The 24693-nt window shown below is 52.5% G+C and overlaps 1 protein-coding gene across 4 annotated transcripts; it reads right to left on the reverse strand.

Moving 5' to 3' along the window:
* Positions 1 to 678: 678 nt before the first annotated feature.
* On the reverse strand, positions 679 to 24488 carry IL17RA (interleukin 17 receptor A). Of its 4 annotated transcripts, XM_041735685.1 has the most exons (13): positions 23644 to 24488; positions 13828 to 13852; positions 12959 to 13105; positions 11920 to 12032; positions 10530 to 10656; positions 8921 to 8968; positions 8618 to 8781; positions 7914 to 7997; positions 7456 to 7540; positions 6700 to 6711; positions 6362 to 6463; positions 4288 to 4329; positions 679 to 3692 (listed from the first exon to the last, which is right to left on the reverse strand). In XM_041735685.1, the coding sequence occupies exons 1-13, from the start codon at positions 23785 to 23787 to the stop codon at positions 2191 to 2193; spliced, it is 2595 nt and encodes an 864-aa protein (XP_041591619.1). In that variant the 5' UTR covers positions 23788 to 24488; the 3' UTR covers positions 679 to 2190. The 4 variants fall into 4 exon arrangements, with proteins under 4 accessions (XP_041591619.1, XP_041591621.1, XP_041591620.1 ...); XM_041735687.1 differs by lacking the exon at positions 6362 to 6463; XM_041735686.1 differs by lacking the exon at positions 6700 to 6711 and having other exon boundaries at positions 23644 to 24019.
* Between the last annotated feature and the right edge of the window lie 205 nt (positions 24489 to 24693).

The following is a 24693-nucleotide window of genomic DNA, read 5'->3' on the forward strand; positions in this document are numbered from 1 at the left end:
CTGGGGCCAGTCTACTGCGACGGAGAGCCATGGCTCCAGCAAGGGAGAGTCGCCATGGTGTTCCACACTCTGGGAGCTGGGAAACGTCCCAGGAACCTTGGTAGGCATCTGGAGCCAGGGATGCCCACTTCCAGCTTGCTGGAGGGGACACAGAGCCTGAGAGGCGGCGGCCGGGAGACTGCAGCTCCCTCGCTCACGGTCTCAGACTGGGAGGGCTGCTAGAACAGGACCCATAAACTGGGGAGCCTATAGACACAGACATTTCTTGCAGTTTAGCAGCTGGCGAGTCCAAGACCAAGGAGCGGGGGACCGGGTGTCTGGCGGGAGCTTACTGCCTGGCTTACAGGTGACCATCTTGCTGGGCTCTTGCTCATGGAGGGGCTGAGGGGGCTCTCTGGGCTCCATCCTCATGACCTAATCACCTGTGCCTCCGCTACTGTCCTACTGAGGATGAGGTGTGAAGATATGTATTTTGGGGGTACACCGACACCTTGTCTGCAGCACTGCCTCCCCTGGTCCTTTGCTGTTGTCAGGCTGCGTACGGGCCACCCTACCTGGGCTCCAGACCGGAGGCCCTATTGCTGTGTGGTGAAATCACACTACTGACGGGACTCCACAGCCAGGAGCTTCTTGGCCTATAGGAACATGTGACTCAAAATAACTAGCAGGAGTTCTTACCAGAGTTAATGAATTTATTCATTCTTTTATTGAGACTCCCCCTTTTGCACACATGTATGCATGTGTGGGACACACACACACACACACACACACACACACAGGACCTGCGATGTTTGGTTTCCCATTACCTGTCAGAGTCCTCCCCCCTTCACTGAAGCCAGGAGCTCCAGCTGAGGGGCTCGAGGACAGGTAACGGAGCACACCCAAGTCCACAGCAGACAGCATCCCAGCATTGTTCACCGGGACCCCAGACAGACAGAAGCCTCGTTTCTCCCCAGGGGCACTTCAGGAAAAACTTCTTCAAACACTGAGCCTTAGCATCTCTCCTCAAATACTGTCTTTGCACGTCAGACTTCTAAGTACAGAGTGGCATATTTTCCTTGCCCCTGAAAGAGGGCCGGGCTCTGCGTGCCTCCCGCTCCTGCCCGGACTTCCTGCGCCCACCTGCTGTGAGGCCTCCACACCTCACACTCAGGCCTGGGGTCCCAACTCTGGGGCCTCCCAAGCTTGGGGGCCCTGCTGCCCAGGGGCCCGGCCACACAGTCCCAGAGACTCCTCTGCTGTAGCTCTCCCACTGACGGCAGCGCCAAAGTGAGAGCTCAGGATTTCAGACTTTTCTCCCAGCTGAATGCTGTTAGATTTCCCACCACACATTTCTATCCTCTTTCCAAAAATGATCTGAGGTGGCTTTCAGGTATGTTTGGTCCTCAGGACCCTTGTCTATAGGATAGCAGCTCACCACATCAAAGGAATGCCAGGCTACCCAGCTGATGGCCCAGCCCTCCAACCCCCAAGCCTGGCCACAGCCCTTTTCCAACAGGGGCTCCGGCCTCTCCCCTGGGACCAGCCCTCTCCAACCACTGTCTCTTGGCCCAGGTGCTCCTTCTGTGTATTCTCACAGCCCTGGGCAGACCTCTACTACGCCTTTTCATTGCACAGGACCATCCTGTTTACTAATCTGTCACTCTCACTAATCGTCAAGCCCCTTGGTGGCTAGGGCACCTGTGCAATTTACCTTTGTTAATCTCAGATGCTTGGCACCTAACAGGTGCAAAATCAATGCTGGATGATTGGATGACTGCATGATGGAAACTCAAGAACACTCTGTCACTAGCTCCTGGGAAGGGGCTGTGGATTCTTGCTGGGATAGAACATGGCCAGAGGGTCAGAGAGAGAAAATTAAGGGGGATGCCCAGGGATCAAGAGGTCTACATTTATTTTATCTTATGATTTTATTTATCTATTAGACACACACACACACACACACACACAGAGAGAGAGAGAGAGAGAGAGAGAGAGACAGGCTTCATGCAGGGAGGCCGATGCGGGACTCGATCTCGGGTCTCCAGGATCGCGCCCTGGACCAAAGGCAGGCGCTAAACTGCTGAGCCACTGGGGCTGCCCAAGGTCTACATTTAAAGGCAAACATTTCACACATGAACAGATGCATATATACAGACACTCGTGTACATACACACTCCCTTTGCTCAACACCCTGAGTCTGGGGAGGCCCTAGGGCACCTCCAGCTCCACACTGTCCCAGCCAGAGTTCTTCTGAAGCTCTTGGAAGAAGAGCTGTCTCTGGAGGCTTCTCAGGCTCTCCAGATCCTCAGGAGAGAGCTGCTTGGCCGATTTTCCCAGGTCCTGCTCTGCTTCTTCTTCCTCCATTTCCATAAGTCCTTCAGGGGGCTGTGGGGAGCTCCTGGAGATATACCCCTGGTCGGACTGTACCGACTGCCGCTGCTCCTCCTCGTAGGGTGTGCGGAGGTCTTTGAGGGCCACTGCGGCTCTGTCCCACCCCTCCTGGGCCTGGCAGCTCAGGCTCTGTTGTAAGAGGGAGAACATCAAACCTTCGAGCTGCTCCCTTACGTCTTCTGGGAGGTAGCTGGGTGATGCCATCGGGGTGCTGCAGAGGGGAGGCTCCTCCGAGTCCATGGGGAGGCAGAGGACGCTGTTGCGCCAAGGGCCACAACCCTCCAACAGCGGGCAGGCCTCATCTCCCTCCACCACGGCCAACCGGCCAGCTGTGCTACTCTCAACGGTGTGAGGGACAGGTTCCACCGCCTGAGCGGAAGGGACCTCTTTCACTGGGAACACCACAGTTTGCAGGGTCTGGGCCATCAGCTCTCCCTGGGGCTGAAGTTGAGGTTCAAGTCTTGACAGTCCTCTTCCTTCCTCACCAACAAGCAGATCTATCACCAGGCAGCCCTCAGGGGCAGGTTCATGCACCAGGGGCTTCTGCTTGACGATCCCTCTTCCTGGTGGCAGCAGTGGCTCTTCAAACACCTCTTCGTCCAGGGACGGGAGGTCCTGGTCATCTGCTGAGCCCAGGTTCTCACGCTCAAACCAATCAGGGCACCGAACCTGCCACTCCCGGAACCGCTCCACAGCCTCCTTGAGCTGCCAGCCACTGGGGCTCTGCAGGTAGTTCTCACCTGTGAGTTCCCCAACACGGTGCATCCGGCCAGGCTCAAACATCTCCAGATCTTGTATCCGGAAGTAAACTTCCTCAAATTTGTCCATGAGTGGGTACCTGGAAGTGATGTTGAAGAGGTCAGGGATATCGCTCTCGCTGCTGATGTCACGAAAGTAGCAGATGACGTAGGTGCCGAAGCAGGCTGGTTTCTTGAAGTCCGGCAGGATCATGTTCATGGCTGCTGTGAAAAGGTCCCCTGCGGGCTTCCAGCGGTCACACCGAAGCTGGACGGCGGGCTCCTCCCAGCCGAGGATGGCCTGCCACTTGGCCCGGGTGCCTCGCGAGCACAGGATTATGATCTTGGAGTTGGTCTCTACCATCTCCTGTTTCTGGCGGCCCACCCAGGTCATGACCCCCACCTCTGAGATGACCTGCTCCTCCAGCAGGTCAAGGGCAACCTCAGTGCCACAGACGGTGAGCAGGAACTGGGCAAACTTAAGGACCACATCCACGTAGAGGGGGTGGTCGGCAGAGTAGACAATCCAGACCTTCCTGGGCTTCAGGGGTGGAGGGGTCAGGCTGGTCTTGGGCTGGATATCTGAGGGAAAGAAGGAAAGCAGGAAAGCCAGGCCCACAGGTTCAGGTGTGCACCTGCGCTCATCCTCAAACCACAGGCCAAGGGCAGCACTCCTAGCTGGGCAGCCCAGGGGGCAGCCTGGATTAGGCACACACTGGCTCCCTAGTGTAAGTGATACAACCAAGGCCTCAGAATAAGCCAAATGTTGCTATTTCACTCATTCCGGCTGCCTGCAAAGAATCACAGTCTGGTGCCTTATGGGAGGGTGAATTTCCTTCTCAAGATTCCTATCTGTCTTTTAGCCTGTACTTTAATTATTGTAATCAAAAAGAAAAAAGGTCCAAAGGTCTGCCTTTGCAATACAAACCTGTTATAGGTAGGACCTCTTTTCATAAAAGATGGTGCCCTTCCCTTCTTTGCTTGTCCAGGTGATTTCAAACATATTATCCTAGCCTCACCATTTGCGGTCCCCTCTGTGTGGGGGTCCCAGAAGGTAGGTCCTCCCTGGTGAGGCCTCCTGAAGGAAGCCAGGAGCTAAACTGCAGGAGAGCCCTCCGTTATGCCTCCCACAGCAACACTCACCAAACCCAGCCCACCCACACCAGGAAACACTGACCTGTGTATTTAGTGTCATTACCGTATTTTTCACAATGAGACCCTGAAAGAAAAAAAAAAAACAACATACCGAAGCAGCTGTTTTGGAAGAGAAATAGGGATCAATTTGCTGGGGCTTGTGATGGGGTGCTGTCCCACCCCGACACAAGGCAGGCCCTGCACTGTGAGGGGCCGCCGGGTGTGAGCGCCAGGTGTGCCGGGGGTGGCTGTGAGGCCTGGGAGAGTTACTGGTATGTCTGAAGCTCAGCACCCTCCTCTGTGAGTGGGTCTGTACAGCAGGGATTCAGCGAGACTGTGTGCAGGGCCTGGCACACAGTACGTGCTGTCGGCGGGAGTCTCCAGCATTCTGCACTGCTCCTACAGTGGTGACCTCTCCTGCCCCCAAGGAAATGCCCCGTGCAGGGAAGGCCTCTTTCCCCAGAAGCGTCCTTGCACAGGCCTACGACACAGCTTCAGACACTGCCTGCTTATGACACTTCCTCCTAGTATTTTTGATGCGAGGAGGGAAACGACGTTCTTGTGCAAGTGCTCCCTCAGAGATACAAAGAAGGAACCTGTGGTGTAGGAGGCCGTCCCTCAGTGACGTGCAGGATGGACAGAACCCACGGATGGCCAAATAAGACCCCAAGAGCCTGAGTCCCGATTTCCACCTTCTGGGCCTTGTCCAGAACTACCAGAAGACCGTGGGACGAGCATCCTCTTCTTCAGCCCGTGGTGCGGGGCACTCCGAAAGAAGGCCGGAAGTGCAAAGGCAGAAATGAAGCAGAGGGCCCAGCTGGCATGTAGAGCGAGTTTTAGTTTATAAAGCACTCATGGGGCACCTGGGTGGCACATCGGTTAAGCGTCAGACTCCTGGTTTCTGTTCAGGTCGTGATCTCAGGGTCAGGAGGTGGAGCCCGTGTGGGGCCTCAGTGGGGGGTCTGCTGGAGAGTCCCTCTTTCTCCCTCTCCTCCTGCTCCTCCCCCACTCTCTAAACTAAATACATCTTCAAAGTGCTCCTAGAGATGTGAACTTATCTGACCCTGTTAACAGCCCTGCGGAGAAGGGCCCTCTCTGGGGGTCTTCCAATGCCTGGTGCAGTACTCCTCCCCTTGAATGATAATCCATGATGATCCATACTGAATGCTGACTAAGCCGTCAGTGTGGAAACTGCTCTCAGGCCATTGAAGGAAGGGCCCCGGGGCTGTGGAGGGCCGTGGAGGGAGCGTGGAGGGCCGAGCTCCGAAGCCAAAGGCCCATGGGCTCTCCTGCTCAGAATGTGACCAGAGAGGGCTGCAGGGAGAGGGAGTGGGTACTTATGGGCACCCCCTAGGCAGCCCCTCCAGTGGCTGTACCATTTAATCCTCACCACAACCTTGAGAGGGAGGCATTATCACCCCATTTGACAGAAGACAAAACCAAATCTAGGGTTTGTTAAGCAATCTGCCTCTGTCTGCAAAGCAGGGAGGCAGAGCTCAGAGCCCACCCAGAACCTTCTCTCTCACATCATGCTGTTCCTCACTGTTCTCCCCGACTGACGTACGAGCCTGGGGGCCGCAGGATGAGCTCCTTCAGGTTCTCCCATCTGCCTGGCTGATCATGTCTGATGCAGGGAAACCCTTTCCTAGCAACTTCCATCCAGTCTGTTTTAATACTATTGATTTCAGTAGCAATTAACATAATTGTGGCTGACATATGTCGAGCAAATATGTGCCAGGCTCTATGCTAAGAATCCATGTATGTTATTTTGTGTGATCCTTATATTCATCTTACGATGTGAGTATCTTTATAATTCCCATTTTATAAAAGAGGAACCCGAGGCTCAGAGAATGAAGTAATTTGCCCAGGTAGTTAAGTGCTGGAGCTGGTATCTGAGCCCAGGTCAGCCTTCCTGCAGGCTGACCCCTCGACCACCGAACTTGCCGTGGCCCGAGAGAGCCAGTGTCAGGACTTCATCTGAGATGGGAGGGCTGGCACTCAAGGGTGCCCTCTGAGCACAGCCTCACAGAGACGGGAGCGGAAAGAAGAGGACACAGGGAGCAAGGGGGACAGAGGAGCAAACCCCATGATGTGCCCCCACAGCCCCTGCCCCTTACCGGGTAGCCTCCAGGCCATGCAGACGATCAGCAGGATGACAGAACCCACCAGCAGGATGGCGATGCCCGTGATGAACCCATAAACCCACAGGGGTATGTAGTCTGTGGGGGGCGGAACAGTATAGTGAGGCGGCTGAAGCGGCCTGCTACAGCAGCCCTGAGGTCCCCAGCCCAGCTGCCTGGCCCCCGGGCTGTCCCCTCTGGCCTGTGCCACAGCCCCCGGGCTGGTCTCTGGGTTCAGCCTTGTCTGCCTGGCTCCAGAGAGGCTTAGGCAGGGACTTCTGACATGGCCTGAGGAATGGCCCCTGGGGAAGGACAGGAAGGACGGCTGGGCTTACCTGCAATCAAGACTGCAATGAGAACAAAGGGAAACAGTGTTCTTCGTTATTAGCAGTTACTACAAAACCCATTGCCAACATCCACCCCGGCCCTCCACTGAGCGCTCCAGGCACCTGCTAAACTTCATGACAACATCTCCATGCAGCAGCCGGTTGTTGGTCTACTGAGAGACGCCCCAACTCCCACCCAGGAGGCCAGCCTCTCCTCTGGGCTGATGTGATGCCTGTGGCTCTCTGCCCTGCTTCTGAGTGAAAAGGCGGCCGTGGCGCAGGGGGCAGGAATGGGCTTGGGTCAGAACCCAGAGCGCTGCCACTTCCATGCTGTGTGATCTTGGACGACTTACTGGATATCTCTGCGCCTCTATTTCCTCATCTATGAGCTGGGGGAGGGATGCTCTCCTTCATGGTATGAGGGGTTACCATTTGTGAGGATTAAAAGCAAACATGGTAAAGCACTCATGCTCTGTGGCCCAGACTGCAACTCTCGGATAATTACAATCCCCAGTTTTTTAGTCACAGAAGTTGAGGATCAGAATGGTTAAGTATTTTGCCCACGGCTGCACAGCTAAGGACAGGCAGTCAAGAGTCCAACCCAGGAGTGTCTCCACAGCCCCACATTGCAGGCTTGAATACCTCCAAGGAAAATTAAAGCCCGCCCCCACCCTGAGAACCAAGTTAGGGTTCAGCTCAAGTCAAGGAATGACCTTCATTCACTCTCCTCTCTAAAATGCCTCAAAGCGGCGACAGACTTCCTACCTGGAGCATCTGGAATCTCTGGGCAGGGAACAGTCACAGAGTGTCTGAGACAGTCGTTGAGACAGCTACTGAAGAAAGGCTGGATCTGGGAGAGTGGTGAGAGCAGGGCAGAGTGGGACCCTGAGACATTGGTTGGGGGGCTTGGGCCCTCTCCACTACTGCTTCCTTGCCAGCATAGGCAACAGACCCTGGCCAGCTACCCCAGGATCTCCACCTGCCTCCCAGGAAGGTGGCCTATTGCTACAGGGGGCCAAAGAAGCCCTGTCCAGGGGAGGCCTGGAGTATGGGGCCAGGAAAGGCAGAGATGCCGTCTCTGCAGGCAGGGAACCCTGGGGGACCACGGAGCCAGGTCCTCGGAGAGAGCATAGGTCCTTGAGCTGGCGCCTTCCTTACTGTGCCCCCCAGGAGTGCCCACCTGTGCAGGTGCTCCCACACTTGTGTGCACCACACTCACCCACCTGCACTTGGTGGCGGCAGCACCAATTAGAGCTTGACCTGGTGAGCGTGATGTTGGCCCGCTGATGGTGTTCCTTGAGTGTGGGCTATAGGGAGGGGAGAGAGTGGGTCAGGCTGGCTGGGCACGAGCTGTCCACCTCCCCCAGGAAGGCTGTCCCCAGAAAGGCTCCCCAGGCTTTCATTCCAGAAAAGACTACATTTCCCTGGGGCAACCAGCTCGTTGTTGGCTCGGGAACACATTTAGTGACTGGCATTTCTCTCTTTGCTTTGGCTGCTAGGGACCGTGGAGATAAGTCTGTGTTCATAAGCCAAAGGCCAGACACATGGTTTCTCCAGTAGCCCCATGCTGGCTTCATATTATTTCATCTTTATTCCCCCTTTGTCTTAATATCTTAAAACTCTTCAGATCCTTTTTGCAACAGGTGGAATAAGAAAACAGAGAGAACCAGGGAGACTGTGGGGAAGGAGGAACTAGAAGGACGGGGGAGGTGAGCAAGGCAGAGATCAGACTAGACGAGCCAAAGGAAAGATCCAGCACTGACCTGCCTGGACACCACCATCAGAAGGAAAGGACAGGAGCAGAGCAATGCAGAACTGGGAGCAGCCAGGCACAGTACCTGCCAGGCTCCGGGCAGCAGTTATGTCAGGACCCGTGGAGGTGGTAGCACAGAGCTATGGACGGGACTCAGGACAGGGCTGGCCTTACCTCGGGCACCATCAGGACACGATGGAAGCAGCTCCGATTCTCCGTGTGGGGAAAACTGGTCAGCAGGATCTGGTATTGGGCAGACTCATTCCACAGGGTGAAGTGTACCCGCAGCTGGTGGGCCTCCAGGGCCTCTGCCATGATGTTGGGGTCCCACAGGCTGCCTGGGCAGGGTGCAGACCCAGATAGAGGGGGAGGGAGGGTGAGTGTGTGTGTGTGTGTGTGTGTGTGTGTGTGTGCGCGCGCGCGCACACGCGCACATCCGAGTCAAGACCCCCACCACAAAGCTGCCGGCGCGGTTACCTGAGCTCACACATGGTGTGGTCATCCTCATCCCGGGGTCTTCGCAGCCTGCCAACCCAGAAGAAGGGGAAACCACTGAGCCTCTGCCTTAGAAAGTGTGCCTTTTCAGACTCCTGACACCATAGATAACAAGCTCTTTCCTTCTGGGGAGTCTGTTCAAAGGTGGCCCCTTCAAAGTTCAAAGGACCAAACTGCTGCCCCAGCCGGAGGCCCCACAGAACCAGGTATTGACCTGGCTGTGCCACACCTCCTTTCTCAGAGAACCTCCCAGACTCAACTGCATGCCTCCTGAGCTTGCTTTGAGGGAGAGTTTCAGCCCACTCCAGCTCCCCCCTACCCTGCCCCCATCAGCTTTCTCTGCAGCTGGCCTCTGATTCTTGACACGGGCAGAAATACTTTGTCCCCTCATGGCAGCATTTCTCAAACTTTCCTATGCATGTCACAACAGGTAGTTTCTGATTCAGTTGGTCTGGGGTGGGTCCGTGAAAATCTGCATTTCTAACAAGCTCCCAGGTAATTCAATGATGCCTCCACAGGCGTGGAGAAAGCCTTGAGGACCACAGCTCCACAGACATCTCCCTGAACTCTCCTCCCCAGTGGCCTTGACTATAACATTTTCACTTTGGTTTAAGAAGACATGTGACAGGTAGGACTTGCCATAGAGGAATAGGGCCTGAGTGGGTCTACTATAGGAACAAGGGAGGGGACTGGGGACACTCACTCATTTGACAAGCACTTGCTGAGCACCCAATATGTGCCAGGCACAGGTTTAGGCACCAGAGACAGACTGGTGAATAAGGTAGAGCCCTTGCCCTCTGGAGAGCATATTCCAGTAGAAGAGACCAAAGAAAACAAAGGCATAATGTAACGTCACAAAAATATCACGAAACGTGTCAGGGAGTGACAGGGTAAGCAGGCAGTGTGTGTCCATGTGTGTGTGCATGTGCGTGCATGTGTGTGTGCATGTGCAGAGTGCTCCAGGAATGAAGAAGGCTGTCATCATCCCTAACAGTTCCTGCTAGCAGTTCCTGAATGCCTACTCTATGCAAGGCAGTGAGGCTCTGGAGCTCGCATGGATGGGTATAGGTCACAGACCCGGTCCTCAAGGGGGCTGCGGCTCCAGACGCAGTTGGCTTCAAACAATGGGAAATGTAGGTCATGGCTGCATGCTGAGGAAGACAGAGAACTGAAAGGCACACAGACATAAAATGATGTTTTAGAAGACAAACCCAGCAGTTTTCCCAGGCAGGATGGATTACAGGGGGAAGAGGAGACAGTGTCGCACACAGGATGGTGATAGAGAAATGCAGGTAGTGTAAAGACAAAAAAGCCAGGCAGGGCAGGCGGGGAATGAAACGGACAAAGGTGCCGAGCAAGGTGATGGGAGCTGGGACAAGGCTCGAAGCAAGGGTTAAACTCCCCTGAGAACAGCTTGTCTTCCTGACGCTTCCTGGGCAGGAACTTCCCGACCACCTCAGAAGGAGCCACATGCTGACAATGCAGCCACAGCCCAGCTGAGCAGGGAGGCTGATGTCTGAGCCACCTGCTGGTTTCTTCTCAAAGAGGAAGAGCTGAGTGGTGGAAGGAATGGCTTGGAGGGCACTCTTACCAGGTACGAGGAAATTCTTGGACTGGTGGTTTGGGTCCCCGTCAGGGATGGGTTTGGGCAGGTGGTGGACAGTCACCTCATACTCCTGGCCAGGTTCTACCACAAAGTGGCTGAAGGTAAAATGCCACTGAAGAGAGGGAGGAAGGGGAGGTTGGACAGGTCACACACACCTCTTACCCAGTAGCGTGTGCCCAAGAAGTCCACCCTCTGCTACCTCCTGGAAGGTCAGTGACGAGGAAGAAAATAACCCTCACAGCAAGATCCAACATCAGGGTAGGTGCATCTTTACCCTCGGTTTCCTCTGGTCTTTGCTGTCTACCTAAAAACCCTGGGTCTGGCTTCATCAGTAGGCAGTAGCGTCACACACGGGAGAACCAGGGGAAAGCCAGTCCTCCTCTGGGTCAGCCCTCTCAGATTCCAGGACGATGGTGTCAGGGAGCTGAACCAGAGGATTCAGGGCTATTGGGAGAGCTAGCACACCACGGGCAGTTAAAAGCCATTTGTTAAGTGACTCTTCCTCCTTAAATGGCAAAGCCAGGATCTCTTGAGAATGTTCTGGAGCTCAAAAGGGCAGACAGAGGGAGGGCTACAGACCCCACTCACCCTGCGCCTGCAGACACGTTCGTTGCAGAGACAACAGAAGGTGTGAGGGTATTTTCTGGATGGTGCAGATGACATATATTGATTCCAATTCCCATTCTAATTTGCCTGGGGGTAGATGGGGTAGGGGCCCTTTGCTTTTAAGCTGATCTAGGCACCTGGGCCTCACCATCCACCAGCAGTCAAGTTTGGGATCATCATTAAGTACAGGGGAAGGGACCTATCTTGGCTGAGTGTGTTTGTGGAGATCTGCAAACAGGCACTTTTGCAGATTACAACAGGCAGTTTTCAAACTGGACCTTGCCCCAGAGTTACTTGGTAGGCTGGTTAAACATAGATTGCTGGGTCCTGCCCTCAGAGTTTCTGATTCTGGAAGTCTGAGGTGGGGCCCTGGATTCTACCTTTCTAACCGGTTCGCAGGGTCCTGGGACCACAGTCCGTGATTCGATGCTTTAAACAAAGGAGATGAGAATCAACATATGACTACTGGGCAGCCAGAAGCAAAGTAAATGGAAAGGGCTGCACACTCCTTTGAGTGTGCCCCAGCCAGTACAGCACTCTGGTCTGGGCAGAGCTGTTCCTCCTGGAGGCAGGCCCCAGATCACTCTGGGTTACAAAGAAGGAGGCAGGAGAGGGGGCCGTGGAAGTCCCTTTCCACGGGACTTACAACGAACAGCTAGGTAAAGTCGGAAGCAAAGGCAGGGTGGGCATGTCTGGAAAGCTTTCAAAAACCCTTCTGCTCCTCACTATTGTTGGAAGAACACAATCTACTCTGGGGCCGGCTGCTTACCCGCTTGTGATGATGCTTCAGTTTAGACAGAAACTCAAACTTGACACACACACGTTCATTGGTGTTCAGTTGCAGGACAGATAACTCTGCACCCTCCAGGAAGAGGATGCTGGCTGGAGGTCAGAGGGAGAAGAGGCGAACAGACTCAGATCAAAAACAGACAAACCACTGGGTGTGTCACTTCCCTGCCTGTCATGCTTACTCACTCTTAAGAGAAAATCTGCTCATGGTACCTAACCCTCCACTTCCTGTTCCTTCCAACTCACTCTTGGGCCCACTGCTCAGCAGACACTTACTTCCCTGCTGGGCAAGGACCAGTGAAACTTCACACTGGGCCAGAGGCAAAGGCTGTGCTAGGGTGTCGGCACCATGGCCTGGGTGTCAACCCTGGCTGTCCCCGTGTGCCCTGGAGAGGTTGCGGTAGGCACCAGAGACTGGAGGCTGATAAGGAGGCTGACCTCCCTTAGGCCTTGGTCACACATGTGGGGCTGGCTCTTGTCAACTTCAACTCTCTATCCCTGAAGAGGTTTGGGGTGGGGGGGGGGCGGTTGTTTTAAAAAATGCCAGCCCCTAGGTGTGGCTGGCTGGCTCAGTCAGTAGAGCAGGTGACTCTTGATCTTGGGGTCATGAGTTTGAACCCCATGTTAGGTGTGGAGGTTACTTTAAAAAAATGCCAGCCTCTAAATCAAGGGACAAAGCACACTGGCCAATGTGTTACCATCTTCCAATAAATATTTGGTACTGCAGCCAGAGAATTAACCACCTGACTTTCTTTTCCAGGGTAGCAAGGATTCTAGGCTGAAGGAAGGAATGGTGGCTTGAGAAGATACCATCGTGGGTTAATATCTAAATCACTAAAAACTTATTCATTTATTTCATGAAACAATGGAGGCTTTCAGCATGAAATCTGGGCCCTTGTGTCTTGAGCACAGAACTAGGAGCCCAATTCTGAGTCTGGTGGGAGAGGGGGGTGGTCTAGCCTGTGGATTCACCTGGAGGTGGGTAGACCCTCCCGAGCCCCTCTGACATGCCCACTCACCGTCTGTCTGCAGGGTCCATCTGATGCCAACTACAGGCAATAGGTCTCCATGCTGGGTCTGTGCAAAGTCCAGGTGGACCTGGACATCTTTTGGGGATGAAGGGGTCAGATTTCGAGGGTGGATCCAGCTGTCATCCAGGCAGGTACCTGGAGCAAGAAAACACAGAAATCAGAGACCTGCATGCTCTGCAAGAACCTGAAGAAACTGCAAAAGAATGCGGGGTGCAAGCAAGATGCCCCAGCAGCGGCTCCAGAGAGGTAGACCTTAAACACCCAGGGGCCCGTGACCCTCAGCTGGGTTTATTACCCTGCCCCTGTCTTCCCCAGTTTGTCAGAGTCACTGCAAATCTTAGAGGTCTATAGGGCACTTCAGGAGAGGAGACAAAGCAATGAAACTTGGTTTTGAGATAAAGCAGTGAAAGAGGGCACAGGAAGGATGGGGTGGTGACAAAAGTTGATTTATTTTCTATGCTAGGGCTCATCTCTAATTAGCACAGACACCTGAAGTATGTGCCTCCTTGAATTAAAACACAAAATAGGATCGACATCACAGATGTCTCTCACTTTACAGTGACAAGCTTTGGCAAATCAGATCGTATCGTAGACAAACACCAGGGCAGCACCCCAGACAATATTTTCAAAACCCAAAATAGCAATTCCGTTTCTCACTTTCTGACTTTTGCATAATGGGTATTCTTGATAAGAAACGTAGGTGTATGCATCCTGGATTCTCAAGGACACCTCCCAATGAAAGGTGTAACCTTCACCCAGAGCCCAGGTGCCGGGGCGGCACTCGTGTCAGAGAGCAACATGAGGCTGGCACTTTATTAACAAGGCAACAACAGGAAGAGCAAAAACGGATGACTTACTATTCTTGACTGTGCAGTTTAGCCCCTGTGGAAAAAAGGAAGGAGGTAATTAGAGGCGTGAAGGAATGGCAATTCAGAAGCCAGGCTCCCCATGCTTTCCCTGGCTCTTGCTCCAGGATAAAACGTACACGGCACCAACCTCAGTTTTGGGGGCCGCTCCTGGGGCAGGGAATCATCTCATCCTCTCACTTCTCCCATCCTGCCCATCCAGCAAAAAACAGGATGGCAGGTGGTGCACTGGACAACACGTAAAGGGCATTTTCTGGGTAGCTGTTAATAGCCGGGAACTCCCCAGTTTTAAAAGATATGGAGAGGGCTCTCCAGGGGCATCCTGCTGAAAAGCCCTCCAGCTGTCCTGGGGCTTCCTGCTGGCGAACAGCGCTGCAAGAAGGGGAACAAAACCCACAGCCCCTGGGACAGGCTCAGCCATGGAAGAGTCACCAACTGGTTACCAGCTCCCTTCGATGCTAGGCCCTGTTCTGGGTGACTCGGAGGTGTTCTTTCACGAATCCTCACTCATGCTCAGGACAAAGTGTGATCCTCAGCCCTGTTTTATAGATCAGGGAGCTGAAGCACAAATATTACCTGATGCTGCCTCCCACTTTGGTGGTATGTGTGAACTCTAGCCCAGGGGAGCTCTGGAGAGCCAAATTTAGAAGCCCTAATTACAAACATTAGAGAATGTAATCACTGGCTTAGGTTTGGCCAGCTGGCTCTACTCTGGAAGGCAGGCACACGCATCCTTGGAACTGAGTCACCTACTCACCACTTACCAGCTAAGTGACTTTAGGCAAGATACCAAACATGGGCAGGCCTTGATTGCTTCAACTGTAAAATCAGAATAACCAGAGGTACCAAACTTCATAGCATTGCTGAGAATTCAATGAAACACATAAAGATCTAGGGGCATGGAGTGGGCTGGTGGTGATAGTGTGTGGCTGGAGGAGGGAGCCCCTCATTTTCCACTTCTAATCTGTCTTACAAAAACTTTCAGAGAGTGGAAATGTATTTGTGTTAATTGTACAATTAAATAAAGTAATACAGTGCCCCCAGACTGTTAAACAGGCAGCTTACTAGAAGCCCTAAGGAAATCATTATGAGGAATTTTGTTGGCTCCAGTGCCCAGGGAATCATGTCAATTCCTGCTAATGACACAATATTTGCCAGGGTCTGGCACCTAAAGGCTGCTCTTTCATCACTGGCAGCCCTTCCTTAGAGCTTGGCACATAGTAAGCACTCAATAAATGGAAGCTCTTATTATAAGGGGTGACCTCCACATCCTCAGATTTGGCAGTGGAGCAAGGGAAGAACTCAGGCTCCGGTATTTCTAGTTAGCTAAACTGGAAAGGCAGACCAATCATGCCATGTGGAGTCGAAAGTCAGATGGTGAAGCAGATCAGGAATACAATTTTCAGGACAACAGAAGGATTTGGTATAGGGGTGTACTCTGGGTGCTGGGGTCAGCCTCTCCCTCAGGAGGGAGTAGAGAGACAGGGTTAAAGATGGGAGAAGACGCTCTGCCACCTGGGTTCATTCACAAAGTGGATACAAGGATAACAGCCTTGAGCACGCTCCAGACGGACTCTAAGCATGGCATTGCCTCCATACCCTACTTTCTGGGACACTAGGTTCATGAGCCCCAGGCAGTCCTGTCCAGATCCTGGTGCTGAATTCTCACTCACCCAGGGCCACTGAAACCCTGAGAGGTTCTCCTCAAAGTTCAAAACCCACCGGCTGCCTCTGCTCACTCTAGTGCCACTCTGTTTCCCGACCAGTCAGGACATTAGCTTCCATGCATATGCTCGTTTCTTCTTCCACTGGAAACTCCTAGGAGTGGGCCACAGAGGACAAGAAACTGGTTCTTTTACCTTTAGATGGGAAGCTCTTCTAGGGAAGGAATACAGATACCATTTGGGTAGCCCCCCATTATTTCATGATAGCTACTCCAAAGCCATTGCAAGATGATGGACATGAGGAAAGACTCCTGTTTTCATGCAGACCAAGAGGAAGTTGGAAGGGTCTGAAAAGGCGGTTGATTAACAATGATGTGGGTGGGTATCCTCTTCCTCCTGGAAGAGCTTGCCTTGTCACCTTTTGGTACTGTTTTTGGTCTTGGTTTTTCACAGTCATTATTATATGTAAGTATTTTCCTTCTATTATGGTTTTGCTTATAGTTTTTATTAAAATGGCTTTGGAACCTTATCAATGACCTCTCTAGCACTTATTTATATAGCTGTCAATTTTCTCCTTCAATTTATTGATGTAAATGAATTATATTGATAGATTTGCTGATAATGGACCAACTTCACAGTCTTGGGTGAGTAAATCCTACTTGTTAAATTTGCTAAAATTTTATATAAAATTGTTTGCCTGTATATTCATAAGTAAGATTTGTCTATAGTTTTCTTTCTCTCTCCCTCCTTTTTCTAAGGGCAGGGGGAAGTGGGTAGAGGGAGAGGCAGAGAGAATTCCCAGCACAGAGCCTGGACCTGGGGCTCCATTTCATGACCTGAGCCAAAATCAAGAATTGGATGCTTAAATGACTGAGCCACCCAGGTATCCCCGTTTTTCTTTTTCTGTACATAATTTATCAAGTTTTAGAATTAAGCTTGTGCTATTTTAAAAAATGGGTTAAATTTCGCTCTTTTTCTGTGATATTGAATGCCCATGCATTCCCATGGCTGAATAATGTGAGATCTAGTTTGAATCCCAATGTCCATCAAGACAATGGTTACATATTCTGCTATCTGCTATGGATTATTATGTAAAGATGAAAGAAAATTAGCTACATAGGGGTGCCTGGATGGCTTAGTCGGTTAGGTACCTGCCTTTGGCTCAGGTCATGATCTTAGGGTCCTGGGATGGAGCCCCACATCAGGCTCCCTGTTCACTGCGAAGCCTGCTTCTCCCTCTGTCCTTCCCCCTACTTGTTCTCTCTCTCTCTCTCAAATAAATAAATAAAATCTTTAAAAAAAAAAAAAAAGAAAGAATTAGTTACATAGATTTCTATTGACCTGGAGTGATGCTTAAGATGTGTTGATGAGTGAGAAACATAAGTTGCAAAGAACTTCTTATCCTGTGATCCAATTTCCTATGGAAATAAGTGATGAAAAAACCCTTCCATATATCTACATATATTTGAATATGATTGAATAAGCATATAAAAATACACAGACAGAAAGCAGGTCATTAACACATGGGTTACTGGGGTAAAGAGACAGAAGCAGAAGAGATGGAGAAAGGGAAGATGAGGGGACAAGATTTAAACAGAGAGAAAAATATGCATATCAGTGAAATATAGAATAACTCATTCCATTAGAGGTCATGGCATGTTGATCATGGAGATACATTATCTTCTCCCCCTCCCCAAACCATAGGAAAGTTCTGGGAAAGAGAAAATTTTTATAAATTTTCATGGACAAAGAGGAAACATCAGTGGACAAAAGATGTGAACAAATTTTTAAAAGCCAAAGTAGAAGGAGGAGTAAGCAACTGGCTCAGGCCAAGTGGAGGAACTTGCCTCTGAGTGCTGCAGAAGGGAATAAGACAAGAGAGAAGCCAACAGAACCTTTTAAAGCATCAGGTCTTAAAGGTATCACGTGTCCAGGGAGGTATAAACAAAGAAGCTGAGGGGGGTATAGTTAAATGAAGGTCTGCATATAGAATTTTGTGAACTCTCACTTCTCTCTTCCTGCTCTGATCTCAGCCAAGCCCTGGAAAAGACCTCCAGATTCTGACATGTGAAAGTCCACTGATAGACGGGCATGTTCACCATTAGCCTAACCCCCTATAGTAAAGTCCAATGATCAATACGCCTTATCTATACAGAGTATTTAATCAGCTTTTTAGGACCATATTCTTTAAACGAAATTTTTTAAATTAAGTTTTTCATTTTGGGACGCCTGGGTGGCTCAGTGGTTGAGTGTCTGCCTTTGGCTCGGGGCATGATCCCGGAGTCCTGGGACTGAGTCCTGCATCGGGCTCCCTGCATGGAGCCTGCTTCTCCCTCTGCCTGTGCCTCTCTCTCTGTGTGTCTCTCATGTCATAAATAAATAAAATCTTTAAAAAAATAAGTTTTTCATTTTTTAATTTCAGTATAGTTAAAATACAGTGTTATATTAGTTTCAGGTATACAATCATGATTGAACACTTCATTACATTAGTCAGTGCTCATCATGACTAGGACCTCATTCTTAAAATATTCTCAGACAGCCAAAGAGTATCAGATACTTAGGAAGGGCTTCCTGTAATGAAAAACAGATCAAAACATACAATTAAAAAAAAAAATGCCCTTGGAGGAAATGAAACAATGCTGGGGACAAAACAAATTAAAACAAACAGAATTGTAATAGTTTCAAAGAGATAAGAGCAGACACTGACAAGGACAGGATACTGTGGCAAAATGAGCAAGGAGGGAATAAAAATGAACCTTGGAAATAAAAAAATCTCAGAAGAGTTGGGCTGTAATTCAGGAAATTCCCCTGAAAGTAGAATAAACACAAACACAGCAGAGAAAATATATGAATATTAAGAGAATCAATTCAAGGTCTGATTAACTGGATTTCCAGAAGATTATACAGAAAACAGAAGAAATTAAAAAGGAAAGAAAACACTCCACAACTAAAGGATACATATTTCTAAATTAAAAAGGTTCATTGAATGGCCTGGAAAAAAAAGCCCAGGCCAAGGCCCAACATCATGAAACTTCTGGAATACCAGGAAAAAAAAAAATAAAAAAATCTAAATGTTTCTGTGTGTGCGTATGTGTGTGATAGGTGCCACACACAGAGAGTCAGAAAGGCACTGGCATCCTTAGCATCCGTACTGTTTGCTAGAAGGCAACAAAACAATGCCCTCAAAACTCTGAGGGAAAATTATCTTTAACCTATGAGTTTTGTGACCAGCCAAATTAATCAAACAAGTGTGAGGACATATATGTGTGTATATATATATATCCCTCAACTCCTTATACATTTTCTTAGGAAACTGCAGGAGGATATGTTCCAGCAAAATGAGGGAGGTAAACTCTGGGAAGAAAGACACAGGAGCCAGGACAGAATACCTAGTACAACAGGTGCCACAGGCCTAGACTGTAATCCATCCAGGCTGGAGCTGGAGAATTTGGGGTTCCAGGAGGGAGTTCTCTAGGGGAACGAGGGAATGGAACTGATGGAATATCTGATGTGTGGGGAAAAGCAACACCTGACAAATCTGATAGAAAAAAAACTGACTGGTTACATGGAAAAGTGTGGAGGAATTAAAGGAATTATCATCTCGGGAGGGAAAAGGAATTACACCAGGAAAGGAATATAATCAAAGTACACTTATCTGCCTCAGCAGTGAGGATTACTCGCTTGTTACAAACAGATGATGGATTTCACTGGAATTATGATGTAATTACAATGGGGACACAAGAGGAAATGTAGTGGAAAAAGAAATGTAAGAAATTAAAATTGTTATCTATTATGAGTCAATAGCTAATATCTAACGTTGACAAACCAAGAAAAACAATATAAGTACATCTAGAAATGTGGAGGCAAATGCCAGGAAAAAAAAAAACTTAAGTAAAAGTGATAATTTTGGGGAAAAGGGGGGATCCCTGGGTGGCGCAGCGGTTTGGCGCCTGCCTTTGGCCCAGGGCGCGATCCTGGAGACCCGGGATCGAATCCCACGTCGGGCTCCCGGTGCATGGAGCCTGCTTCTCCCTCTGCCTGTGTCTCTGGCTCTGTCTCTCCTTCTATCTCTCAAGAATAAATAAAAATAAAATCTTAAAAAAAAAATTGGGGGGAAAAGGTTTTAGGGAGTGGAGAGGGCTGGGACAGAGATCTGTCGGTTTGGGTTTTACTCTGATGTTTTAAAAAGATTTTATTATTTGAGAGAAAGTGAGTGGGCGTGCAGGTGCACAAAGGGGGAAGAGGCAGAGGGAGAGGGACAAGCAGACTCCATGCTGAGCGCACAGTCCCACACAGGGCTCATTCTACCACCCTGAGATCATGACCTGAGCTGAAATCAAGAGTCAGATGCTTAACCAACTGAGCCACCCAGGTGGGAGGTGGTGCTCCCCATTATCCCATCTCTACTGATCAAAAAACAGAGACACAGGGCGGATGGTGAAGTGGCCCAAGGCCCCACAGAGCTGACACTCATGTGACTTTTGCTCCAGAATCCATGCTCTGAATCACAGCTATACCACATGAATAATAAAAAGGACACCTACAACATGTAGGGCCAATATTCTCCATCCATAGTGGTGAAGATTAAAAGGAAGAAATTTACTTCACTGTGTCTACCTCTGTGCACTTGATAAACATTGAAAGTGTGGCCTCTGAAGTCAGAGACTGCTTTGATTTTCGGGGCAGCACTCACTAACCGTGTGGCCCTCTGCCAATCACCAGCCTCTCTAGAATGGCTCAGTCGGCTCAATAGTGCAGCCTGGTGCATTGTGAGTGTGTAATGAAGCTGTGCATGTTAACCCCCGGTCCAGGGCCTGGCACCGGGCTTTAGGGGAATGTTAGTGCCCCGGCACCTTCCAAAGCTAGTGCACATACTCTGGTGCTTTCACTTACCTACATCTTATGTGCTCTCCCCATAACCCCTGTGAGGGGACGGTCTTTAATAGGTGAGAACCCTGGCTCCTCAGTAGTGGAGTGACCCACCCAGGGCTGCAGAGCCGGTGAGTGGGGAAGGCTGACCTGGCATGACCTGGAGCCCAGGTCTTCTGACCTGGCATGTCCTCCCCCTTGCACAGCACTGCCATGTGCTGCTGGCTGCTATCTGATGTTACAGTCTCTAGATGGTAGGCCTCCTGTGAGCAGTCAGAGGAAGAAGGCGGGTAGGATGGCCAAGGAATCTGTCAGCTATGCTGGTACCGCTGCCAGCAACGACCCTAGCCCTGACTGCCAGAATGCCTCTACCATGTAAGAGCGTCCACAGAACACAGCTTTTCACAAGAGAAAAGAGGCATGGCCTCATGCCTTCGGCATGGCCACCCGAAGGTAAGGGTTAAATCTAAGAGTTGTTCCACCACCAAGTCAAAACCACAAAGTGCTCAGGAAATAAAAAAATTTGTAAGACAACACACATCCCGTCTGTAAAATTGTAAGTTTAACACTCATCCTGACCAAATCCAAGTCACTGTCTTGCAATGAGAGCTTTCCTCTGGGCTAGCAGGTGTGGCTGGGGGAAGGGCCAACTAGGAGACCGCTCAGGCAAATGCAATTACTTATGGTTACTCCAATACTGATTTCTGTGGGGGAACTCAAAGAGTCATCTAGGTTTTGAACCCAGGAAGCCAGAAAGAGCTCTATGCCTGGTCTCAGGTAATCTCGTTTTTTTTTTTTTTTTAATTTTATTTATTTATTCATGAGAGACACACACACACACACACACAGAGGTACAGACACAGGCAGAGCGAGAAGCAGGCTCCATGCAGGGAGCCCGACATGGGACTCGATCCCGGGTCTCCAGGGTCACACCCTGGGCTGAAGGCGGCGCTAAACCGCTGAGCCACCCGGGCTGCTTTTGAAGCAGAGCTTGAGATTCATTCACTCATTGCACTGACTTTCTTTTTTTTTTTTTTTTTTTTTTTTTTTAATTTTTATTTATTTATGATAGTCACAGAGAGAGAGAGAGGCAGAGACACAGGCAGAGGGAGAAGCAGGCTCCATGCACCGGAGCCCGATGTGGGATTCGATCCCGGGTCTCCAGGATCGCGCCCTGGGCCAAAGGCAAGCACCAAACCACTGCGCCACCCAGGGATCCCTTTTGCACTGACTTTCATTCCACAAATATTTATCAAGCCCCCATATCCTGTGCTTGCACTGGAGGCCTAGGAACAGAACAAGCATGCAGAAGGCCCCTGTCTGTCTTGGGAGAGAGTCACTGAGCACTATCCAGGCTTTGGACAGGCATTTATATTCTGGAAAGTGGTACGGACACACTTTGTGATGGCACTTCCAGCTCTTCCACCGTGTAAGTGAGGAGACCCAGGCCTAAGCTGCCCAAGCTTGCAGAGATTCTAAGTGGTGAAGTCGGGATGCAAATGCAGGCCAAATTTGTGGCCTTCCCTCCCGTCACTATATTGTGCTGCATCCACTGAAATGCCAATGGAGGCAGAGAAATCTGAAGGGTGTTGTTTCCTTCTTTTGAAAGGGACTAGTCATGAAGCAGGCAAGCTGTGTGGAGGTGAGTGGGCCATGAGCCGGGTGTATATGTAAAGGCAAGGTGGGGAGAAGGAAGAATGTGGGAGATCACAGACAACTCTGGTTGATGTGTAACTCTCTGCAGCCCTGCCCCTGCTCAGGACTCTCAGGAGTGCTTCCCACTGAACAATTAAACTCTCACCCTCAGTCTAGCTTTGACACCAGGTCACCCTGGAGTTCCACCTGCCTTTCTAGCTTCTCTCACTTCCCTACCATACGCACCTTATCCTGCCCACCCAAGGGCCTTGGCTCAGCTCCCTTCTGCCACCTGGACTGTTCCACCATCTGTGTTGGAGGCTCTGACCACCCCTCAGGGCTGCCCAAATGTTTTATGTACCGTGAAGAACATCCCAGCTGGAAATAATTTCTCTTTTTTTTGGAATTCTGTATACTCTCTGGCTGCCTGAGAGCACTTGCTACAGGTTGCCTCAGACCACAGTGAGCACCTTCAAGCCTCTTCCCCTCCTAAAGGATTTAAGTTCCTAGACATCAGGGTCACAAGGGTGTCTCTTTATTGTTCCGTCCAGAGCAACAGTAGTACCTTATATTTTGCAGGCTCCTGGCAAAGGGCCATCATAATATGAACATGGAATTCTCTGGGTAGAATAGCTGATACCAAGTCTGCGGGAAGGATCTGCTGAGCATATATCCCCTGCTTTGCCTAAAAGTGGGAGTCACGAGACCATTTCCCAACATCTTTCACGTTAAAAAAAAAAAAAATTCCTGCTAAACAGTCACTCATCTTCCACCCTCTTGGCAAATCTTCCACAAAATTAGATAAGGAGAAATATCTCCTCGGTCGTTTCACATCCTCTGACTCAGATACCGGGTGAGAAGCAGTGGGGGAAGGGGCCGAGGAAAGCGGACGGGAGTGGAGGGCGCGGGCAGCCGTGAGCGAGAGGCTGAGGATGAGCGCGGAGCTCTGCTGCTGGTTTGCTTCCCTGTGACGGTCCTCGGCAGCGCCACTGCCCAGCGGTGGCTCCGCCGTCCCCGCGAGCACGGCGGGGTGCGGACCGGGCCCCCGTGGGGCGCCGGCGGGAGCTGGGAAGGCAGCGTCTTGCCGTGCGCCCAGGCCCCAGCGCTTCGTCCCTCTGCAGGGGTGTCGGCGCGGCACCGCCCGGAGGCCTCGGCCACCCAGCCCTTGGCCCCCACGGGCCGTCGGGGCTCGCGCTCAGGGCTCCGGGCCCGCTGGGTCTGGGGGGCCGAGGTCCAGCGGGTCCCACGTCCCGAGGCCGGGGGCTGGCGGGCTCCTCGGAGGGGAAGCCTCGAGGGCAGGGACCCGCAGGCGCACGGCGTGGAGGCCGCTGGGCCAGCCCCGGCTCCCCGAAGGGCCCTCCCCGCCTCCCTTTCCGGCCGGCCCAACGCCGCCGCCCGGCCGCCCCGCGCCTCCCTCTGCTCCCTCCAACCCTGGGCCCCCGCCGCCGCGCCCCCTCCTGCCCCCGACGCCCGGCAGCTCGTTTCTCCCCAGACTCTCCCGCTCTCCGGCGCTGCGAGCGTCCTCCCGAGCCGCAGGTCCGCAGACCCGCCCCAGCCCCCGCTCAGGCCTCCCGCAGGTCCCGCCCGGCGCACCTGGTCGCCCCCGCCCCCGCAGGGCCCTGGGCGCGGCGGGTCTCACCTCCTGGGCGCACGCTGGCGCCGGGTGGTCCAGGAGCCGCGGGGAGGCGCGGGCCGGGGCCAGCGGGCTCAGGAGCAGGGCCAGCAGCAGCCGCCCCGGTGCGGGCCCCGGGGGCACGGGCGGCCTGCGGCGCGGAGTCCCCATGGCCCCGCACTGTCCCGGGGCGCCGGCGACCGCGACGGGCCGCTGCGGGGCACGGGCCCTGGCCTTCCCCTTCCGCCCGGCAGCCGGGCGCGGGCTCGTCCCAGCCCTCTTCCGGCTCCCAGCCGTCCGGGGCGGGCCGCGGGGGCAGGGCTTCGGCCGCGCACCCGGCGCCCGCCGGGCCTCCCCGGGCGGTGCGGCCGCTGCACGCTCCTCCCGCGCCCAGAGCCCGGCCCCTCCGCCCGGCCCCCGCCCCCCGCTGCCCCGCCCGCGTCCCGGCCCCCGACTCCATCCCCTCCCGCCGCCCGCCCTCCGACCTCCCGGCCGCCTCGGCCCCTGGACGCCGGGCCCAGCTGCTGACGCCGGGAGGGCCGTCCCCTCCACCCCGCCCGCCCCGCTCGGCTCTCCTCGGTTTCTCAGGGCCGCGGCGGCTCGGCCCGCGCACGTCCCCGTGGGCCCCAGGACGGGAACCGCGAGCGGTCGCTGCCCGCACGGTTGGCGCCGACTCTGCCAGACCGAAGCCCGGGGTCCCGCGCGCCCGCAGCGCCCCTGAGACTCGTCGCGGGACGAAGCCCCCGGCTCCGGCTCCGGCTCCGGCTCCGGCTCCGGCTCCCGCCCCGACGACCTGACCCCGCGGCGAGCGCCTCCCGCAGGCCCTCCCGTGCGCACCGCACACTGCCCGGGATGGAGCCGCCAGGCGGGCCCCAGCAGCCGCCGCCGGGCCCCTGGCCACCCTCTGCGCGCAGGCTCCCTGGCCTCCGAACATCTTGGATTATTTCTAAAAGAACCCTGGAAAGCTCTGCATCCTCTCACCCGTGTGTAAGACGACACCTAAGACTTTTTTTTAAAGATTTTATTTATTCATGAGAGACACAGAGAGAGACAGAGAGAGGCAGAGACACAGGCAGA

This window comes from Vulpes lagopus, chromosome 21 (genome assembly GCF_018345385.1).
Source record: "Vulpes lagopus strain Blue_001 chromosome 21, ASM1834538v1, whole genome shotgun sequence".
Classification (NCBI taxonomy): Eukaryota; Metazoa; Chordata; class Mammalia; order Carnivora; family Canidae; genus Vulpes; species Vulpes lagopus.

Bases quoted from the DNA above. Each gene is read 5' to 3' on its own strand.
- IL17RA (XM_041735685.1), bottom strand. From the start codon at position 23,787: ATGGGGACTCCGCGCCGCAGGCCGCCCGTGCCCCCGGGGCCCGCACCG. The intron at 13,106-13,827 runs GTAAGTCATCCG...TTCTTGCTCCAG, and splicing joins AAACTGCACAGTCAAGAATA to GTACCTGCCTGGATGACAGC. The intron at 12,033-12,958 runs GTGAGTGGGCAT...TCTGACCTCCAG, and splicing joins ATGGACCCTGCAGACAGACG to CCAGCATCCTCTTCCTGGAG.